General features: G+C 41.3%; 1 protein-coding gene across 4 annotated transcripts in view; it reads right to left on the bottom strand.

The window, feature by feature from the left end:
- Window positions 1-22,132, bottom strand: part of MCF2L2 (MCF.2 cell line derived transforming sequence-like 2) — a 147,580-nt gene that overhangs the window by 94,633 nt on the left and 30,815 nt on the right. For all 4 annotated transcript variants that reach the window (XM_085232533.1, XM_085232534.1, XM_085232535.1 and 1 more), the window contains exons 2-4: window positions 17,803-17,886; window positions 7,057-7,171; window positions 25-115 (exon numbers count right to left, since the gene is read on the bottom strand). In XM_085232533.1, the coding sequence (XP_085088659.1) occupies window positions 25-115; window positions 7,057-7,171; window positions 17,803-17,886 (290 nt within the window). The remainder of the gene's footprint in view (window positions 1-24; window positions 116-7,056; window positions 7,172-17,802; window positions 17,887-22,132) is intronic.

The following is a 22,132-nucleotide window of genomic DNA, read 5'->3' as shown; positions in this document are numbered from 1 at the left end:
TAAATAACAAAGACAGGCACTTACTGCTATCCGTGTCAGAGATGCCTTGACTGCGCTCCATTTGTCTCGTCGTCTGTCTATGATGATGATGAATCCAATGCTGGCAGCCTCCAGACTGCATAACAGAGGAAATAAATATGCTAGGTTACATGAAGATACTCCCATTCCAATGCAATGTACTGCAGTAAGATTCAGCGTCTGTTGGATCATCCTCCAAGTCCATTATAAAAATGCAGTGTACAGTGGAGAGAGTATTCAGCAGAAATCCACATGAACACAGAAGCCAGCAAATTTTCTCTTTCCAATGTCAGGCTAGCAGCTTACACAAAACATGAATATTTTATTCGCTAAATCTCTCAGCTGCTACCCACTTTGCTGCCAAGTCTAAATGATAAGAATAGTTCAGGATCACAAATTACACTGTGCTACACTGAAGGCAAAAATCTCAGATCTTGCTTTCTCTCCAAATTAGACATCCCACTACAGCCTTCATTCTCCAAGTATGCTGACATCTGACAGAGGCACTCAGCTCCATGGTGTCAGTATATCCCCACAGTCACCACTTTGTCTTGGCACACAATGACCCAGGTGTTTTGGTGGACAAAGCAGGATTTAAAGTTTTATATCTCACCCACCTACAGACTGGTTCTAGGGTTGCAAGTATCACTTTAATGCGTTGGCTAAAATAAGCTACTGCTCCTTCTCAGGACTCTTCAAGGAGGCTCTGTGAGGCACTGATTTCATGCTCCATCCCATGTGTGTAAATCTCAAAAATATCCCCTTCCCCCTCTCTCAGAAATCCCACTCTGGTGTGCTGGACTCAAGGGTGCTATTCTCTGTTTTCCAGCAGTCCTCAGAGTAGGAGAGAAATCCTGGGAACCTAAAAAAACACTAAGAAAAATGTCCAGGAACTTCCTTATAACAATCATCTCTATACAAGAGAGAGGCAGGCAAAGAGCGTAAGCGTTGCAATAATCAGAAGACACACTACAATTAAATATCTAACTGTGGATTAAGGTCAAGATCAGTCATGCAAAGCATTTCCTTTATCCCTTTTCCATCATACATAGAAGCTACATACCAGGAGCACCATTTTATTGGGCTATTTTGTGCAAACTCAAGTCAATAATCCACCAAAGAGCATCAACAATATCAACAGAACTTCTGCTGCAGATCTGCAGGATCAAAATCAGCAGCCAAGAGGAAAAAATTCTGTGCAAGTCTGGGATGCCATGTAAATGCTCCCAGTTGTTCTTAGCGGCACTACAAACATTTGCTGAAGTTCACACTGATTTTTTTTTTACAGAATTCCTCTGGGAACTATAAAATTCAAAGACAATAGATGCCTTTTCCTCTTAAGCAGTGCAATATGCAGCTCTTTACACAGAGAACAGAAAATGTAGCTGCAGAAGTGCTTCTACAGCAGAGATGATAATTCACCAGTTTGTTCCTTTTTATATATACAAATATTCTTCAGTAGACAAATTGGTGTTCTAAAGTTAAAAAAAGAAAAAAGAAAGAAAAGCACAGTGTGATGTATATGTGCTTGCTTTAGATTCTTAGACAAAAAAAAAAAAATTCAGAATGTGGCACCAAATAAATTTTGTGTATTGCAGATTGTTACAGAAAGGGTGTGAGAAACTAGTCACAGCCTGGGAGTTTCCAATGCTACTTAAAAAATTGCACTATTTTTTAACAAACACTGATTGAGGCCAAAAATTACTTTGGACATCTGGAGGGTATGGAAGGCCCAGGCAAATCACCCTCAGTCCCCAGCCCACCAGGCAGCACCTCTGGACAGGCTTCCCACCTCCCAAGACTTGAGAAGCTGCAGTGTTTTTCCTCTGCCTTCACCACTGCTGTTGCTGTCTCATAGATAGTGTTTCAGGAATTTCGGTTATAACTCAAAAAACTACCAAATTCTTTAAGAAGTTGAAAATCAAAAGCCTCAGGTGGATACAAAGAGGGATGGGATAAACTTTACCCTTTGCTAGCCTTTTCATATTTTTTATAGCCATGCCAATCTTTGAGGATCGTGTCAGAGTGAGAAAAAGAGAAATGTGAGAGGACAACTTCAAATGAATCAATGGATACCAAAATATGACCTCTACTTTAAAGTGAAAGAGAATGTATGACTGTAATCAGCATCTAATTATGTCTTTACTGCTCGGACACACAGAATCAATTTGCAACTGCTGAATATCTCTCAGACAATAATTGGATGTATGAGCCAGGCTCAAATCTGAGGTAATTCCATTAAAGTCAGTGATTTACAACCAAATGACCAACAAAATAGGCATATTTAGCTGAAGATAACAAAATGCTGATGTTGGTCTAAAAAAAAATATTATCCAGCTAATAGCATATTAATAAATACGAGAAAAAGCTGTTTATAAAATTCATGACGTAGCTAAGCCACAAGTAACTCTGTCCACAAGCACCAATTCACACAAGCTGCCTGCACACAGAAATTGCCCTGTTTTGCCCATCTGCCTGGTTTGAGAGACTGGCTAAGGGCTTTCTAAAAGGAATGTTTGCACACAGAGGGTTGTAGGACTAGAAGAATTTAGAATCAGACCCTTACAATCACACCTTGGTAAGCAAACTGCAAAGGAAGTAACTGACAAGACAGCATCTGCCAAAGGCAACAACTGTGACTTAAACAAACAGAAGTATTTGTGCCAAGAAAAACTTGCCTCTGTGTCTCAGAACTAACTCTTAAGTTTCATTTTTAACAGTCCCTCAAACATGTAGAGAATAAATCACTTAGAAGAGAGACGTTTGTCTTTTCTCAAGTACCTTCCCATGATTTAGCAGTTCATTTTTTTGAATGTTCTTCTGCCGCAGGGATTCGTAACAGCACAAAAGCATCCAGGCATCAGTTACAATAACAAAAATTAATTTCATAGATAACGGCAATAAGAGCTTATGAAATATAGATACAGACAAGAAAATACAAGAGAAGCAGGAAAGGAATTTTCTCATGAAATGAGGCTTGGAAAGAGAAGTCGTAGGGGAGGGCTGGGAATAACGAGCATATGGGAATAGAAGCACTGCTCACCAGTTGCCACTGAGAATCACACAGCACTGCAGGTCAGTTAAAGAGACAGGCTGAGGAAATAGAAGGTGAAGTATGTACTGATATACTGGATTTATTCTTGGATTTAAATACAAGGAAATATCAAAGGAAAGCAGAGCTATAACTTATGTGCATACTATAAAGATTACGTGATCCAAAGGAGAATAGATCACAGAAGAAATGTGAGGGGTTGTCTGCATCACACAGGATCATTCTGGCAGACTGTATGTTATAAATCCCAATGGCTACAGGTGGCTGATGCAACATGAAGAAGGTCCTGACGAGAGATGTACCTCTGAACACAAAAAAATGGGCTTGTAAAGCTGGTACACAGCTAGGCCTCAGCCTTCTGCTTTTTTTTTTTTTGGACTAGACAGGGCTGATTTAAGACCTAAGTTTAGCCAGGGAAACAGAGAGTGTCAGCAAGTGATCTTGTTTCAGTCAGCACACAAAAAGAAAGGCCATGCCAAGGTCTGAATATCACACTTAGCACTAAGGGATGCACACAAGCGAGTGGCTGTGGGACGGAACCTTGCCAAAATGGCAGCATCAGTGCAAGCTGATGTACAGCTGAGACCCCATTCACGTATCCAGAGAAAGGCAGTTTGCCTAAAAACACAGACACTGTCAACGATTTCTCAGTGTCAGTACTGTAATACATGGCTAACAAGTAAGGTCCCTTTCCCTGAATGAAATGTTTGTAATCAAGTAAGCTGCTCCATCCCCAGCTTTGAATTCAGGTTAGCCCTTGTGCACTGATTTCAGCAGGCCCAAAGGTGCCGAATTTCCTGACCTCTTTGGGAATGAGAGGAGGGCACCTGTTTATCAAAGTAGCCTGCTTCAGTTAGAAGAGAATGGAGTTCTGGCTGTAGAGTAAAGTGAGCAAAAAAGGGCCTTCTACAGATATCTGCTGTAAGCATCCACATATAGAGACATGTATTTGCGTATGCCGTACTCTCCAATGTTTATGCATGAGTGTGCATAGGCCCCTTTTGTGGGGCACTGTCATGACCAGGTCTTGAAGTAGAGGGAAAATTAATAAGATTGCAAAAGTCTCACTGGGCTGATCTGCCATCCTTGAAAGTAGCTCGTATTTTAAAGCCTAGAAATGCTATTTTTGCTTACAGCCCACCCCAAAATACTGCATTATGCCACAGTTGAAAAAGCAAATTTACTCAGCAGCTTCAAAGACAAGATAATGCCTGTGCGTCCAAATAGCAACACTTGTTATCCACCTTTATCTTTTTAATGTTTTGCCATATGGGATTAAAAACCAGCCATTCCAGAGGGACTTAGGAAGTTACTAACTCACTGAATGATGTCATTTGTGACTATAGACCTTATCTGAACAATAAATCTTATTCTGCAGGATACAGAGATACAGACACTACAAAAGACAGATGTTCTCTCTACAGTTGTCTGAAAAACTACACTAATTTCTCTGGCTCATTGAGCTATGAACTGGAACTATTTTCTACCCTAAACTAGGGGAACTGCTCTTCAAATTACACTTCATCCTACCTGATTTATGACCATACTCTCTGTAACTCTTCTAAAATTTGACACTATTCTCTAACCTTTATCCTGTTACTTTATACTTAAACATCCTCCCGAAGAATAAAACAAAATGTAAAGTACTAGCAGCAAGATAACATGTACCAGAAAGCTGTCACAGTACACATCATACAGTAGCACTGAATAAAGTAACAAATGTAGTCCCTTTGCAGCTTGCTAAGTTGAAGGAAGGACTCACTCTCTGTGCATGCATCAACCAACTGCAGATTAACAAAGCTCTGCTGCACCCAAACAGGTTCACTATTTATGCACGTGAAGATTTTACTTCTTATAACTATGCCATAAGTCACCCAACCAAAGCTTGCTACTCAGGTTCTTCCTCTTCTAAACTAATAACTTCATCCCTCAATTCTACATAAAAGGTAACAAGTTTCAAATAGAAAATCAAGAAACGTACAGTCAATCTTTCTAAATGCACTACAACAAAAATTAGAAAACTCCTTGGATAGCTGGTATCCTGATTGTGTGATCTCTGATTGAATCTAAGAGTCAAATCAATGTGCTGTTCTGCAGAAAAGGTAGGTTCACATTCCAGCCTGTCACTGACTTTGAACAGGTAATTCAAATCAAACTGATAGTCACTTACTCAACACAAATTCTGGTGAGCTTGTCTGTAGTGTAAGATACTACCTGTGCATATCTTGTCATCTAAAAATGGTGTCTTGTAGTTCTCATGACCTTTTAAGTCTTAAGAATTCATCCACTGCTCATTGCTCTGGTGTTCACCAGGTGATGTGGCTGAGGAAGCATGAAGTATTTCTGTCCATCAGGCTGACAATGTAATGTGTTACTTCTCCAAAATACGATGCTACTGGGAATCACCCTAGCATCTCAAATACAAAGAAGCAGCAAACTAGCTGCTCTATTAATCCCTGAAGATGGTGATCCAATTATAAAGCTAGTAAAGAAATAAAAGAGTTTCTCCTGATAGAACAAAGGACCTACAGAGTTCAGTGAAACAATGAAGCCGTTAAACTCACAGTGTGTGGTTTCTCTCAGCTTGCTTTGGCAACTCCATAGGAGAAACACATGTAGGTGGAGCTGGAAAACTTTACCTAAACTTGAAGGAGGCACGTTTTCCCCTCATCATCCTCTAAGCACCTTTATATATGAGACCACAGGAAATAATAAATCCCTGCTGTGCTTCTAACTAGCACAAACAGCCATGGTCCAGAGACAGGATCAGGGGACTGCAAAAATATTAAGCTCTCTTTTTGGATAAACAAAAAGTAATTCAGCAGTCATGCCTTAGCCTGTTTCCTCAGAGCAGTAGAAGTGAGTTTGTTTTACATCACTTGCACAGCTGCAGGCAAACAGCAAAGAAAACATCCTAGTAGAGCAGACTCCCAGTAAACAAAGCACCAGAAAGCACAAGGTGCTGCCAGAACCCTGTCAACAAGGCACCCACCTCTCATTCCCACCTTGCTTCAGTGACTCGCTGGTAGTTGTTCCATGAGAGCAGTATCTCTGCTATTTTTCATTCTTTCAATATGATAAAGCTTTCAATGTGTCTGCTCCTGAGAACACAACCCACACACAGCCCTCAGCTTGTTTGACATGTCCCTAATCCAGCCAACCACAAGGTCACAGATTCTCATTCCTAACAATATTTCCCAGCTTCTACAGCCCTGCCTGTATGACATTTGGTAAGCTTAGAGCACAGTGTCTGTGCTGTTAACCTTGCTCATCTGCCTATATATCCTATGCAATTCCAAGCCCTGGCTTGTAGGTTGTCATGAAATAAACTGTATGTTTATACAAGGAAAAAAACAAAAACCTTTGCACTTCCATTTGTTGGGGCAGAGGGAGCACAATTCTCATCAAATGCATTTTCACCAACATTTGGTATTAATAATTGTTCAAGTGAAGCTAGCCTGCCCAGTCAGAGCTTGGTGTATTCCTTGGGCACTGTCAAGAAATTTCTTCTTTGAAGGACAGAGACATGAGATAGATTAACATTATATGCCTTTCTATAGCGCCTGTTGCGTGAACAAAGACTCTCCACTCTCCTCACACAGATACACACAGAACAAACAGTAACAGGGCCTCTGTAAGCTTAGCTCTTTCCAGATGCAGCCCTTCACTTGTTAAATTTTATGTCCCCAAGTGTTATTACAAATAGCCCCCCTTTTGATCTGCTACTTTTAAGGCTACCTTTCAGATCTTTGTATCCTCTCATCTAGTTAAAGCCCTGAACAGAAAACCTGTTTTGTGTGTAGATTTATTTCCCACGCAAATGATGTAAGTGGTTCCTGGGGCTTCTTGCACACAATACTTTTGTATCATACTGGCTGAATGGATGCAGAATTGCTGGCACATACTGCTAGCACCACTAAGAGTAGTGAGCCATTGAAGAAGCAAAGCTCTCTTGGAAATAAACAGGCACTTATGCTTAGTCTTACCTGGGAATGCTGGTTAGGTACGTGACCACATTCAGAAAATCCTCATCGGGTATTTCACTGAATCCTGCAAACTCTGGGAAGGTAATAATTGGTGCTCCATCCTTCCCTCTTCCTCCTGTAAAAGAAAGATTGTAAATAGATTAGAGAGTAATTTTATACCATGGAACAAACTGGTCAGTAAACATTGGCACATTTCTCACTAAAAAACATCCAGATCCTGTATACGCAAGATAAAGGAGCTCTAACGATCATCTGGAAGTGTTTAAGGTCAGGCCAGATGAGGTTTTGAGCAACCTGATCTGATGGAAGGTGCCCCTGCCCATGGCAGAGGGGTTGGAACTAGATCATCTTTAAGGTCCCCTCCAACTCAAACCGTTCTATAATTCTATGACCTTCCTATTTGGTACTGCAACTCACCATAGCTTTATTATGCTAATTTTACTCCAGATGAGATTCTAACCTCAAATCCAGCTTTTCCATGAATGTTCTGCATAATTTGATTGAATATTTTCTTCTACTATTTGTTTTCTATTTCCAGGTAATTTCTTGTGATAACATTACAACATTTCCCTATATATTTGTACAACATTCTTTGACACCTTCTAGATACTGAAGGAAACAAAGCGAAAGAGCAAACACTGAATACACTTGTATAACTTGTGATACAGGCTGAAAATCAATCTAGTCTTAGGTTGTTCTTTGATAAAAACATGCTCAAAGTACTGAGAATATTTAATGAGGACTACTTTCCTTCCTTGTTTTTTTACATCAATTTTCATTACATATGACATGAAGGTCATAGGCAGCAAAGACAAGAAGAGCTCCTACCTGAAAGTCTTCCTGATCCAAAATCTTTATTCAAACATCATTAGACCTAAGTAACCGTGGAGTTGAATGCTTTGTAACAGGGCAGTTCCCCTCACCCAATGCTCAGCAATAGTAGATGCTGTAGTATACAGCATAAATTCTGTTTACTCACAGGACCAGTCCTAAATTGATTCTGATATCAAACCTGGGCATCACTTGTGCCACAGCAGAGTTAACAGGACTCTTCTCACCAGCTTGGACTCAAAGCATAGCATAGGCAAATGACGGAGTAGCACATAAGGGAGTACAAATAAACATATATATGTATATATATTTCAAACAAGTGTCTTATGCTGCTCAGACAGGGCATCAAGGACATAACATCGCTTTTCACTGAGTCTTTCTCCACTCGCTGCAATCTCTGAATAAGCCTTTCTGTTTTTCAGCAGGCCAAAGCCTTACCTACAAACTCAACAATGAGCCCAGACGTGCAGCACAGAGCTTTCCTAGTCATTTATCACTCACAGTAGTTTTGCCCAAAGAAAGGCCATGTTTTGGGTTTCCCTTTAGCGAAGGACAAGCTGTGAAACTGACACAAAAATAAGTGACCATTCTTAAGGAAGATATTCAATACATTATCCCATAAGGAGCATAAGGAGAAAGCAGAACCTCATGAAAAAAATACGAACCCTCATTGCTTTAAGGTATCCTCCAAATCCCCCAAGACTGTTTCCACAGACCACTGCTTTTCCCTTTTGTTAACCACAGCTGATGCCACAAACCAGCTCTTCCTGCTCCTGCCCGCTGGCCACTGCAAAGATACGTTCCACTGATTCCCAGCTCTTTCCATGCAGAGTTCCTTACCAGCCCTGATCCTGCCTCTGCCCAACCCTCCCACTCAACTGGATTCTTTGTCATCCACGCGTGGAGAGCTGGGATGCTGAGGAAAATAATGTTTGGATGAAATATGTGCAAAAATTCTGTTTTATTAAATAGCTGGTATGAACACTCTCCATCCTCCCCCACTACACTGCCCACAATAAGCCTCTACCTTAGCTCATTAATTCATACTTTTTTTCCCACAGAACCTGGGAAAAAGAAAGTGGATCCTCTGCAACGCTCCACAGATTTATATTAGTTATGAATCCTGATGCTGTTCATTTAGCTCAATTCTGCCACTGTTGGACAGCCAAACCAGTTCTTTCCTTTATTATTAAAACAGATTTTCTCATTCAGTCTGAGAAAATCTCCTTAAAATTCTGAACAAGGAAACTCTTTTCTTCCTTGACTTCTTGTGAAATGTTACCTTGTCAGAACACTGCTTTTTTACATCCTTTTTCTCTCTGGAAGTCAAATATGATTCCAGTTACAACTGAAAATAATTCAGTTATGTTAAATTACCAACAAACTCACCCTGCTAGGGAGAAAACAGGCCTACAGCAGTTCAAATGGCATTCAGCCAAAATACTGGGGAAAAAAACATTACCATCACACTGCACTGAACAGATTTCAAATTCTGTACAGAGCTGCAGTTTCCACATTGATCTGAGATGGGGTAAATGCTGATGCCTGACTCATCGGCCTCAAGGCACACATGCTGCATGATCTGCAGTCAGTGTTGATGCAGAATACACTGTCAGGGAAAAATTAGTCGAGAGTTTCCCATAAGTCAGACCGTTTGCAGCAGCCAAGAGATCAGGACCTCCAGCCAGCGCCCAGTCAGGTTTGTTACAGATACTTACTGACACCTTCTGGGCATGAACAGTAACCGCCAGAAATATTAAGCAGGATGCTTGGCTGCTCGGACTCTTCTTGCAGAGTTTGGTGCACTCCATGGTATGAATACCATGGAACCACATGGTTCCTGGGCACTCATGTATTTCAGAAACGTGAATATGCTCTTAAAATGTGGGAAATGTAATAACCTGAAATATGAAGGCTAAAGCAGAAATACTTGCATCTGGAGTACAAAATAAAGCTTCCCCTAGATTATCTCCTTCAAGCACCCGATAGTTTTGTTTACCTGCAGTCACACTCACAATTTGTATAAACTACAAGTTTCTCCTGGCACTTATGACACTGCCCATAGAGGTGGTGATGCTCTGTCCATGGAGACACTTGAGGGCAGACTGGATGGGGCTCTGAGTACCTGATGGAGCTGCAGGTGTCCCTGTTCATTGCAGAGGAGCTGAACTGTATGGCCTTTAAAGGTTCCTTTCAACTCGAAAGATTCTGTGATTCAAGTGTCCTTTATGTCCCTTTTATCTTCTTGTTCTTTTACACCCACGTTCACTTCTGAGTTCCTCTAGCCTCTTTTTGCTGAATTAGATAAGAGAGGGTGATGAGGCATACTAAGTATGTGGGCATATATTTTTGTCACAGGTCTTCTCCTATAATAAGCCATCTACAGCACAACCTTAAGAGTTCTTGGGCCCCCATCTCACTCTCTGAAGTTAAGCTATCGCCTACTGCTACAACTAAAACAGAAGAATGCTCAAAAAGTTCTTTAATATAGCTGTATTTCAAATAATCATAGGAAGCTCTCAGTTCCTGTTATACTACCATACTGCTGAATCAGAGTGAAGTTTGAGGGAGATCTGTAATGGAAAATTCTTAAATACTATCATAAAGAAAAAGCAGGAATGCCCAAAGTGCTGGGTGATGAGTCATAATGCGAATAGCAGGAACAGGTCGCTCTCAAATCTAAATCTGGAGCATTAGTAGGGAAAATAAATCCATATCCAGTTATATATATGAAGTAGAAACTACTTATACATCAAGGGTATCTAAAATGCTCTCTTTTCAATGAGAAGAGTTCCGTGCCATTTTTTTTCCTCTGACATCAAACCAAGATTGCTGCAGTATGCAAATTTCTGCAGAATGTGAACTGGCAAGATGCAGCCCCTTCTTTTTCCCTGAGCCATCATTACTCCTGTGCTCTGGGCAGCTGTCAAGAGATTTCTTCCCGTCTTTGAAATACTGCTGCTGGCTCCTCAATGCTTTGTCAGGGGACACAAACTAAAAACCAGCAGGGACAGTCTTCACTGAGTTCCACAGCCATTAGGATTGAGCACGTGGAATTTGGTCGAAAGACTGTATAGAGTCATTGTTCTTGCCAGGATCGTGTCTAAAACCCATGCTTCTATGCATCACTAGTGGGGAAAAAAACCCTAATTGCTGACCAGAAAATTTTACAATTCATTACGAAGGCAGCCAAGGATAGAACAGGCTCCAACAGGTCCACTGAAGGGCAAAAGAGAAACTCCTCTAAAACAAGAAAAAGGCATTTGAAGTAGAAAGTGAAGGCAGAAGGAGGAAGACTGAAAAGAAGCACTGAGCAGAATGAGACATGAAGGCAGCACAAAGCTGAGCAGAATTACACTATGGCTAGCCAGGGCACGTCCATACCATTCAGCAGTGTCTGTGCAACAAAGGGGGCCAAGGACTGCCAGGAGCAATGGAGATTGACAAAAAGCCAAAGCAATGTGAGGCATGAGCTGAGCTTATGGGCTGCATGGGAGGAGCAGGCTATAATAGCTTGAGTTTGGTGCAGTCAGAGGAGAAATAAAGATACACTGAAAAAAGAGATGGCAGCACAGCTGGGCCTGGCAGCTGTCTTCAGGCAATGCACAGGCCTCTGCCTTGCCAACCTGCAGCAGCTCCAGGCACCGTTAGATGCCACCCTGTAGCTCTCTTGGAGCACTCAGCCTCCTCCAGCACCTGGCAGCCCCAGACACTGGCTGCAAGCCAAGGACAGAGGAGCTGGTGACAGTGAAGGGCACCTTTGCAAACAGCAGCAACCAGAGCTGGAGGTTCAGCAGGCAGGAGGGGAGGGGAGAGGAGGCTCAGGGCCATCCTCTGGCTGAACTCACTCCTGACCCCGCCCTGAGGACACTAGGCCACCCACTGGCAGCTGCCCATCGGGTGCTGCTGCTCACAGTCACATCCAGGCTGCTGGCAGAGCTGGTCCCATAGTCTTGTCAGTAAAGACTCACCTATCCCCTGAGCACAATACATGCTGCCACTCATCAATTCATCAATTTCCCTCTCAAGATGTTCAGCTTCTTTTTGCTCTCTACCTCTGCAGGTAGCCAGAATCCTGCCTCACAGGATTCTCTCCTTCTCTCCTCTTCCTGAGCACTTTCCTTATTTTGTTCCCCATCTTGCTCAGTGGCCCTCTTCTCTTGTGGCTTAGGGACAAAGGGACAGGAAGAACCTGGGTGACAGGACAGAAGTGCACAACAAATGTGGAAGGGAGAAAAAAGTAGAAGGGATGGCATGTAAATTGAATAAAGGGAGTGCAAGGCATGGAGTCCAAGGCCGAGTACACAGCACAGAATCCCAGTTGCTCCTATATTTTTCAAGTTCTTAAGAGAAATTTATAAATCACAGGACACAGTAACAGACCTAAGTGTCAGTGCATCCTGGTTAGCTATTACAGTGAAGGTGAAGCCAGAATTCAGCTGCAGCAATAAAATAGCTGAAGCATTTTAGAGGAAGAGTATGCATGAGGGATAATAGGACATGGCAGCAAAGTTTAATTTTTTCTTAGCAGTATGAAGGGTGTGATTGACAAATGAGGTGTGAATGCTGCATTCTGAGAGCTCACACAGCTGGAGTTGTATGTTGGGATGACAGATGTAATAGCAATAAGCAGTTATAATTACAGGACACAGTTGGGGTCCTAGGAAGTCAAGCACCCCCATTTCTTTTTCACTTATGATTTCCAACCAGGCACCAAGCAAAGGAATGGTTAGATGCTTATGGGATACATTTAAGTCCCATTCCACAGCAAGAAGCTCTTTTTGTAATAGTAACAGCTAGACTCGTGATTTCTAACCATGTATTACCAAGTATTCTGAATCCCTTGGGAAAATAAAACAAAATGGAAAAAAAAAAAAAAAATAATATAGGCTATCAGCAGGAAGAGTTTCAAAAGTCTGGCTGCAGCGAACACTTCCCCAGCCTGCCACAGACACCAACTCATCAGTTAATATTGCAAAGTTTTCTTTCAAATTTTGCTGACGTGCAGCCAAACTACTTTTGTTCGCCCACATGCAGAAAGCTCCCTTAGTCATAGCAGAGCTGAGTGCAGTTCATCTTGTGGTCAGATAGATGAAGGGTTCAGTCATGTCTTGGCTGAATTTTCTCTGCCTAGGTCAGGCTTGCTTTTTCCATGCTCTGGAATAGCTTTTTTTTGTTTCTCAGCACGCATTAAGGGTTGTGAATGCTGAATTTCTCACTGAAGTTGAACCATGCTTCCTGGGTTTAGATTTTCAGACAAGCTCCGAATGGTCCTTTCAGTCGGGTCAGACCAGGTTTTCCAAAAAGCTCAGTTTGAGCAGGAAGCAGATGGCCAAATGACCTCCGGGCTTTGGAAAGAAACTGGCTTCAGAGTCAGTTACCAATCTGCTGGAGTGCACTGATTTAGGAGGAGCAGAACAGAAAGAAAATGAATATCTGCTAACACATTTCATGATAGCTTCTCTAATAAATTTGTGATTTAGCAACATGACTCTTATTGCTGCAACTGGCAGATTAGGCTCTTAGAGTGATTAGAGATAAGAACGGACTGTGAAGCTGCAGATAAAAAGGAGGTTGATATTAGTTCAGAAGAGCAGGTTAGTAGAGTGAGTAATCAGTCTGCCAGCAGGACAGGAAGAGTATTTTACCAGAGGGTCTCCATTCTTCGGTAAAAACTGGTTTAGGTCAGGAAAAGAATGACTTCTTAGTACTACCCAGCCCTGTGGTATAGTACCCTTAACAGCTACAGTAACACAAACATTGCTGTATGTGTGCAAAGCACTCCTATGTTGTCACAGCTGTAATCCCATAATTGAGCGATCGGTTTTCAGGGAAAGGAAAGAGGCAGCAGTGGTTTCAAAACTGGAGTTTAGCCACAAGAGCCAGCACTCTCACTAGATCTCAGAAGCTCAGCAAGGCTAGATCAGTAGATGGAAGAGGTGACAGAAGTAGAGCAATGTGATTAAGGACCTTTTCACATTGCACTACAGCCTTTTCCGTGACGAAGAACGCCTGGCAGTGTTTCCGTTTTCTTGGCAAGGACAGAACAGTACTAACCAAGGTGTCAGTCTGCTAGCTAAAGGACCAGGACACGCAGAATGCTGTCAGTGTCCAACACATTCATTGTAACTAATGACATAATCAAACATGAGATTTATTAGCTAGCTGCATAGTTCCCATCAACTGCTTGACAATAAGACAGCCAGATTCTCTTCTGAGAAGTTTTTACACAGCAGTAGTTGAGGAAAGTATTTCTAATGAGTCATGTCCAGAGGAAAAAAAGAGCCTTTGGTTTAAATCGTTCTACACTCTTTTCTGCTTTTCTGCACGGGAATATCATGATTTCATTAACCCTGACCTCATCTGCCAGCTGTTAAGAAAAAGCTGATATTAACCAAAAACATTAGCTAGAAAAAAACTCTGTAAAAGTCAGCTAATGATTCTCATTATCATTGGACAGATGGATCTGAGGGCTACCAGACTGGACAGGAGAGCTCAACAGTGCCAGAGGCTGAGCTGTGGCACAAACTAACATTGCTAACATCACTGAGCTCTGCATGTGCCCGCCTGCCAGAGGTATCCAGGCTCTCTGGTGGTTGCAGCCTACTAAGTCAAAGAAATATCCCCACGTATTATAAAACATAATAGACCATTTTTATAAAGCTATTCAGTAAAGTTCATGATCCAGCAGCCCAAAACAGTCCACAGACAATCAGGGAACGCCTTCCTGCCTACTGTGATGAGAGTAAAGAGCAGAAAGTTTTTATCAGAGAGTGGCTACTGAGCTGCAGTGTGACAGCGTGGAAGACCAGGAAATAAGCAACATATCAGGAAATTTTTGGTCTCCATGTAAGCAACCACTGAAGCACCAAAATATTTGTGGTTGCTTGTGCCTAATGAAAAGCAGCGTGCTGTGAGGAAAAAGAACAGTCACACAAAAGAAAAAAAAATAAAAGAAGATGAGGTAATTATGTGTGAATTAATTTAGTAAGTGAGGCAGGAGAGCACCCAGATTTGTTTTCATTCAATGAAAAAAAAACCAAACAAACGAATCAAAACACCACAGTCTCATTTTGCTACAGGAAAAAAACATGTAACCCTTAGGGAAAAGCATTTTTAGAAGTATGTCTATTTCTGGCTTTGGCTAAATCTCAGTTTGCAGCAAAGGGACAAAAAGGAATATTTCTGTTCTTAAATTTTTCTCAGCCCACCAGTGGTCAGCAGCCACACGATACTGGGCTAAAGAAACTTCTGAGCAGGTTATGTCCTTCAAAGGGCTGCCGCAGGCATTTCAAAGAGTTCAGCAGGAGAACCCGGGTTTCCAAATTTAGCTGTAAACTTCTTAATTTCTAAAAAGACTTCAGTCTTAACTGTACTGCCCTCTTTCTTATCAGGGTATTATTTCTGGACTGTACAGATAAGAATTTAGGTTAACCTAAGAAATCTACAAATAGGATTAGTTATATAGGTGGGATGTGAGAGACTTTTGGTCTCTGTTACACATATTTGCATGCTGATGAGCTAATTTTTTTTACAAATTCCTCTCAGCTCCTGCCATCCCTGAAAAATTATTTTCAAAAGTGTTTAAGTACTTTAGGATTAAACAGTTTTATTTAAACCTCTTTTAATCACTTCTAAGAATAAAAGAAGCAGATCAAATGGGAAGAGTTGGATTTTCTAAAATAGCAGGTGAGATACAGGCACTGCTGAAATGACACGTCCATAAGGCTTTTTTCTTTCTTTCGTACATATTTACCCCTAGCATTCCTGTGGCATGTTTGATGTTACTAGCTGGAACCAGAAATGGGTTTTTCTTCCTCTTGAGTTGGGCACTTTCTACCGGTTGCGCATTCCATGCCAGACACAGATTTTATTATCATTATCATCAAATGTTATATTATATATATATTATCATTATCATATATTATCATTATCATTATCTCAAATGTTACAAGCTAATGGAGATTAAGAAAAGTGGTCCTCTGTACATTTACCAGGTAGACATTGCACATGAGGCACTGAATTCCTAATATGCCATAGTGTTTACACCCATATAAACATTTTCAGACACTTGAGTCTCAGTTAAATCAAAGGCCTTGAAAACAATATTTGTTTGAACAGCTTTGTGTGTTTGGTGAGTGGAAAAAGCAAGCAGAGCATTCTAGAGAGACCCGTTGATAAGTGTTTTCTTGCTTACAAAGAGCAGAAAAATAGCCCAGTTGTGATCCGGCTGAAGCCAATACTGAGCCCAAAAAGGAGCTGAACAATGATTAGATCTCCCTGCTTCCTTCCTTGTATTTAGAATACTTTACAGTCAGTCTAGCACTAATAAAAGGGATATGAACAGCATTCCTGATGAAGTTCTTTGTGATAACTGCTTTCGAATTTGTCAACAGCCCCCACATTAGGAAATTCTCATCTCCCACTCAGTCATTTTTGCAGTTAAGCATAAAGCATAGCATAAAGCGGAAGGCGCTCCCAGCTTTTCCTGAGTACCTACTCCTTCTATGACCTTGCTGTGGGATCTGTGCACTTCACAATAATACCAACTTACTCGCTATCCTCTACAGCAGAGATGTCCAACCTGCAGCCTGACACAGCTGGCAATGCAGCTGCTCCCAGCCCCATGCTATAAATTATAAAGATGGTGGCCCTTCCTTAGTGGCCCCAGGCATGCACTCATTGCTCAGCCCCAAGCAAACCATCAGTGTGCTAATAATGCTGTGTTGACTTAAACCAGACATGGGGAGGGCAGCGCTGTGCTGTGCTGGGTCGGTGATGGCACATAACTGTGTGCATTTTGATACACTGGCTAAACACCATGCTCTGAACAGCAAAGAATACTCAGTCATGCTTTCTGTTTGATAAAGGAGTTTGAGAATAAGTTTCAAGACTGGAAAAAAAAAAATCAATTTGTGTTTATTACACCATTTTCAATTGATATAAATACATTACCTGCAAGCTTTCAAGTGGAATATATAGAGTTGCAATTAGATATTCAACTCAAAAATCTGTTCATGTAACAGAAGGCCTGGATTTCAGTTGGCAGCTTGGATTCTACTTAACAATGCAAGATGCAGTAGGGATTGGGCCTGCTGAGCTGATCATCTGCAGAGCCGTGTCTGTGTACTCTGTACTGTGTACCCAGTGTTCCTCTCCACTACAGGGGAACAGGCTGTCTGAGAATACCTTAGGACCATCTGAGTGTTTTGTGGAAACTGATGATAATTTAGTGTGTGTCTATGGGGAAGAAGGAAGGCAAATTCTCAGTTTCCTTATTTGCAGAACAGGCAGAAAGAGACAAAAGGAGTTGCCAGAGACCCTGAAGTCAGCATTTAAAAAAGTATAAAGAAGCCATTTTAGGACCCAGTTAAGGATTTCTCTTCTGCAGTAGCCAAAGTGTGTTAAATAATTTGGCAAATATTTCAATATCAACTATTTTTCTGGGGCAGAAACTGCATCACTTTGTGTGATTGCAAACTTCAAGCAAACAAAGGAATATGGGATAATCAAATCTTTAAAAGATTAGAACCTTACACTATAGAAATGAATCATTTCCAAAACAAAGGCAAATGAGGAAGAGGGGGAAGGACATGAATAACTCCCTGATAAACCAAAACTTTTCCCACAAACAGTATGCTTGGACATTGTGCAAATTCATGTACAAAAAGGTTTATTTATTTTCTTACCATTGTGAAAAGCACGGAAAATTAACTTGTCTCAAAAAAACAGACACAGTAGGCTGGCATTTATCAGTTCCATGCACTGTAAGGGTCTGATTATGACAGGCCTTTTCACTGACAATATAAAAACGCTATTGTGACTGCTGTGCAGAACTGAATAGTAACAGCCAGTATGACAGATTCCAGCACATTTCCAAGAGAATCCCGAATGTAATTATGAGAAACTTCTTACCTGACAAGATAGCAAATTGTCTGTGTAGCTGTTCTATTATATCCACTGCAACCAGCGGCCGTATCTCCTGCTGCATGATTTCATCTGCGCAAGTGAAAACAGAAATCTTCAATGAATTAATGACAACTTTTACATCCTCCAAGAACCCAGCAAAACAAAGACAATACTCAAATGAAAAGAGCCTGGCTCAACTATTCGTGCAGATGTGATATGACCAACATGGAGAAGTTTATGATACTTACGGTCTCATCCTCAGCCTATTTACTTCTATCTATTGCCTAGTGATTTCTGAGAGCTCTTCATAAATCAGATGTGCCAGAACTTGTCACAGATTTGTTCAAGGTGACAGCTTGCTCCTCTCTAATTCATGTTCCATGTTTATCTACTGAATCTGGGCTCCCATATTAAAGCAGCTTTTCAGTCTTTCAGACACTGAAGTCTATTTCAGATACAGGACCAGATTTCTTTCCAGATTCCCTGGTTTCTTCTTAAGGACTTTGTATAAGCAGCCAACCCAGAACAGTTTCCTTCGTGATGCTTTTTCCGCTACAAGCAAGTACATAGTGAAAGGAGGAAATAAGGGCTGTGAGGCTTTCTTGTCATGAAAACAAAGCCTGTTCTTTTAAAGTACACACTGAGAAGTTAAAAATATCTTGATAAGCAGCTGGGGGAAAAACCATCACAATATTTATGCATGTGTAGATTGTGTGATCTATATAGTGACCAGCAACTATAATCTCACACTGAGTTAATGTGATATCTTTCTGCAACAGGCACTAACTAGGACTGGTAATTCCTGCTCTTCACTGCAGTTTAAACCAGCAACATTTCTTTACTGGGGATTATCTGCCAGCTTAACTGGCAGAATCCAGGTTTATATTACATAGTACCTATTACAGCTGGGCCTTTAGCCACCATGCTGACAGAAGCAACAACCAGCCCTGGCTTTGCAGATCTTGTCTCTTTACTAAACTCAGTCTGAACAGCTTAACTAGCAGGTGGAAGGAAGAAGGATCCAGACAGATAGTTCATTACCTGTATGGTGGAAGCACAGAGATACCAGCTGATAGTCACAAGCACAATACTCCACATTTTAAGGAAACGGAAACAGGCAAAGCAAACAAATTAACAGTAATCTATTATATTTTCTGTTTTGCTGCAGTATGCAGTTTCCCTCACAGATCCCATTCTGGACTTGCTTGCAGCTAAGCAAAGGCAAAACTAAAATATATAAGGTTACTGATTAGGAAGCCAAGTATACAATAAACCCAATTTCTCCACTAGTCACTTTAGAAGAGTAAAATGACAGCCCTGTTTAGAGACAGATAAATACTACATCCAAGAATCCCATAACAAAAGGGCCCTGTGATATATGAATGCAATTTTCAACAGGTACTGACAAGCATTTCCATATCTTTGGAGAAAGACTCCTAGCATCCTTTAGACAGTTTACTTGAAATATTCCTGAATCACTTCAGTAGTAATAGATGTGTCCTTGTCAAACCACAGGTTGACAGTAAGACAGAGGTGGACAAGCAAAAACAGGTGTTTAGACCGAATACCAAAAATATAAGTAGGAAAAAAAATAATTAAAATATGTAAATAGAACATGAAGTCTCAGAACTGAGATAACCTGGAGCATCCAATGAAGAAAGCACTGCTGATTTCAGTGTCTGAAAGATGTAATAATATTGCAACAACTGTGTAGCCCAGCAGGTAGACAAGTGCGCTTAGTCGGGGTGACCATGGCTGAGCTCATACCAGTCACATAAATGGAGCAAAGGTTTCTGCAGTGGTACAAACTGCCACAAGGAGGCTCAACAGAAAGGGGAAATGAACTAGAGAACATGCTGCCATCTCTAGCCTCTCACAGACTTGCGCACTGCTTCAGGGTGAGTCAACCTGTCAGTGCAAGGGTTTGCTCTTAATGTTTGCCAATACAAAGGCATCACTGATACCAAATAGCCTTGAGTAGAACAGAATTCCACCCCTCCACCCCACTTCATATTGCTGCCTTAGCAACTTGTTTTAAAAGTAGCTCATTTCTGGTTTCTAAAGATGCTTTTCTACCACAGGAATGTTGTGGTGTAAGGATAAAATGGAGTAATGGAAAGAACTCCAGAGTACCAGGCAGGTCTCTTCTAATTCCGTGTCTGGGCAAGACATTCTTCAGTGAGCCACATGGGACTGATTTTCTGTAAACCCCAAACTCTGCAGGAGCCATTCAGATGATGAGAAAGGAGGTATAAAATACATTTGCTGACTGAGAATCACACATTCAAGTAATATGGCATAGCTCACTCACTGACATGAGTGGAGAAGAAGATGTAGCAGAAATAAAAACTAACAGGAGGTTAATGAAGTCTGAAGCAATAAAGGAAGGTGTCTTGTGGGCCACAAAGGCAAATCACATCACATGGTAAGAAATGCCTGTAGCAACAACACAAAGAAATACCTGCCCTCTTGCATCTTCATCTAGACCAGTGCTTCAGATATATACTGTCCAATACTGATGATTTTGTAACATCACTACAGCACAGAATTGGAATAGAAGTTCCAGTCCTTGGAAACCTATCACAGAATGGCTTAGGTTGAAAGGGACCTTAAACACCACCTAGTACCAAACCCCCTTCCATGGACAGGTTTGCCTCCCACTACACCAGGCTGTCCAGAGCATGATTACTTGGGGTTCATAAAAGCAGTTTTTAATCTTTGACTAGAAAAAAAGCCTGGAAAAAATTCTTAAAATCCAACCAAAAACAATCCTACAAGTCTGAGTTTGTTTTAAAGCCAAGACATTTTGCCTAAAGTTGAGCACTAGACTTGAGCATCCCAGGATGCCCTGAGGGCTTCCTGGCCTGTGTACTGCAAGCCACATACATACAAGATGTTGAGTTCAGACTCTTGAGCTAAAGTTACGCACTTTTCCTGTGGGATATATACCACAGCTGACATCAGCATGTCAGCCTAGCAGCTGCAGTTCATAGCTTCAGTAAAGCTTATGGACATGTTTTTATTCACTACACAGGGCACAAAAGTCAGTGAGAAAGTTTAAGAAAGCTGACAAGTCATGGGATTTGGCAACCCCTAGTCACTCCAGAGCAGTCCCATCCTCCAGGAAAGGTACGTGTAGCTGTGCAAATGGAGATAACATCAAAACACACACCAAGGGACACAGTTATCTTGGTCATCTTCATTCAAGTATTTCCTAGCTTCTGTGTGGTTATTTGAAGAGGCTGGCATGCTTAACTTCTTGAATTTAAAAAAGAATAGTTTAATCGGTCAAATAGTACTATGCAAAACAATGCTAGTACCATACACAGGTCACTGAAGTTGAACCTTCACACATACAATGCAGATCTTCACTACTTGAGCTAATTAAACTTGCCAGGACAATTAAAATGTAAGTAAAGATGTGATACTACAAGAAAAAAATGAAACAAGTCTGTTCATGTACTCCTTGTTCTCCTCTTAAACTGCTCTATGTTCAGTTCCTAGCAGAGATTATTCAAGTTTTTGCATGTAAGATCAGTTTCACTGCAGAAGCATTAGGCCTTGCACAGTTTCCCAGGCTGTTCTACCAAGTGGGAAAGAGAAAAAGAAAAGTGGTCACTACAGCCATCTGCCCAGCACTGCTACTCCTCCCTGCCACGTCTCTAGGGAAGACAGCTCGCATTGCACTGCCCAAATTTTAAGAGGAAAAGCACTCAGTTACACTTCACAATTCCTCACTCAGAAGTGAAATGTGCCTGGGTTATCCTCCACACACACTTGCCTATTTTATTCCTCATCACAGCTGTATTCATTCCTGCAGCAGGTCTGGAGCACAGCACACAGACTGCTGCCTTCAGAGCTATGCCAAAAGCAGCTGATTAAAGCTACAATGAATAAAATCTTGTTCCCTCCTCTCTTAGCAAAGAGAATCCAGTTTATATGCTAATGGCAACTAATGGTTTCCAACAGTGTTCGAAAGATGATCTGCTGGAGTGAAAGATTGGATTGTGCCAAGCAGATTGACACAGCAGTGCCTTTTGCTCCATGAAGGACAACCAAAGGCAAGAAGCCATAACAGGGCACTGGGGCTTCTTTGTTATTCAGTTTCTGAACACTACAACTGCTTGGCCTTCTCTTGACAAGGAGGGAGGGGCTTGCTTCAATCCCCCCATCTGAAGTCACTAATTTTGCATTAATGGGTTACAAATTTCCAGAGCAAAGTTTATCTCTTCGTAATGACAGTCTAATACATAGTTCACATTTATATTACACTGTGGGAGAAGTAGGGAAGAAAGGCAGCTGGGTGAGAAATAAAATATTTGCTAAATTGGTGGAG

The sequence above is a fragment of the Meleagris gallopavo genome, chromosome 11 (assembly GCF_905368555.1).
Source record: "Meleagris gallopavo chromosome 11, MGAL_WU_HG_1.1, whole genome shotgun sequence".
In the NCBI taxonomy this organism is placed as follows: Eukaryota; Metazoa; Chordata; class Aves; order Galliformes; family Phasianidae; genus Meleagris; species Meleagris gallopavo.
Note: the sequence above shows the minus strand (reverse complement) of the source record. Positions and strands in the feature narration are given on the sequence as shown.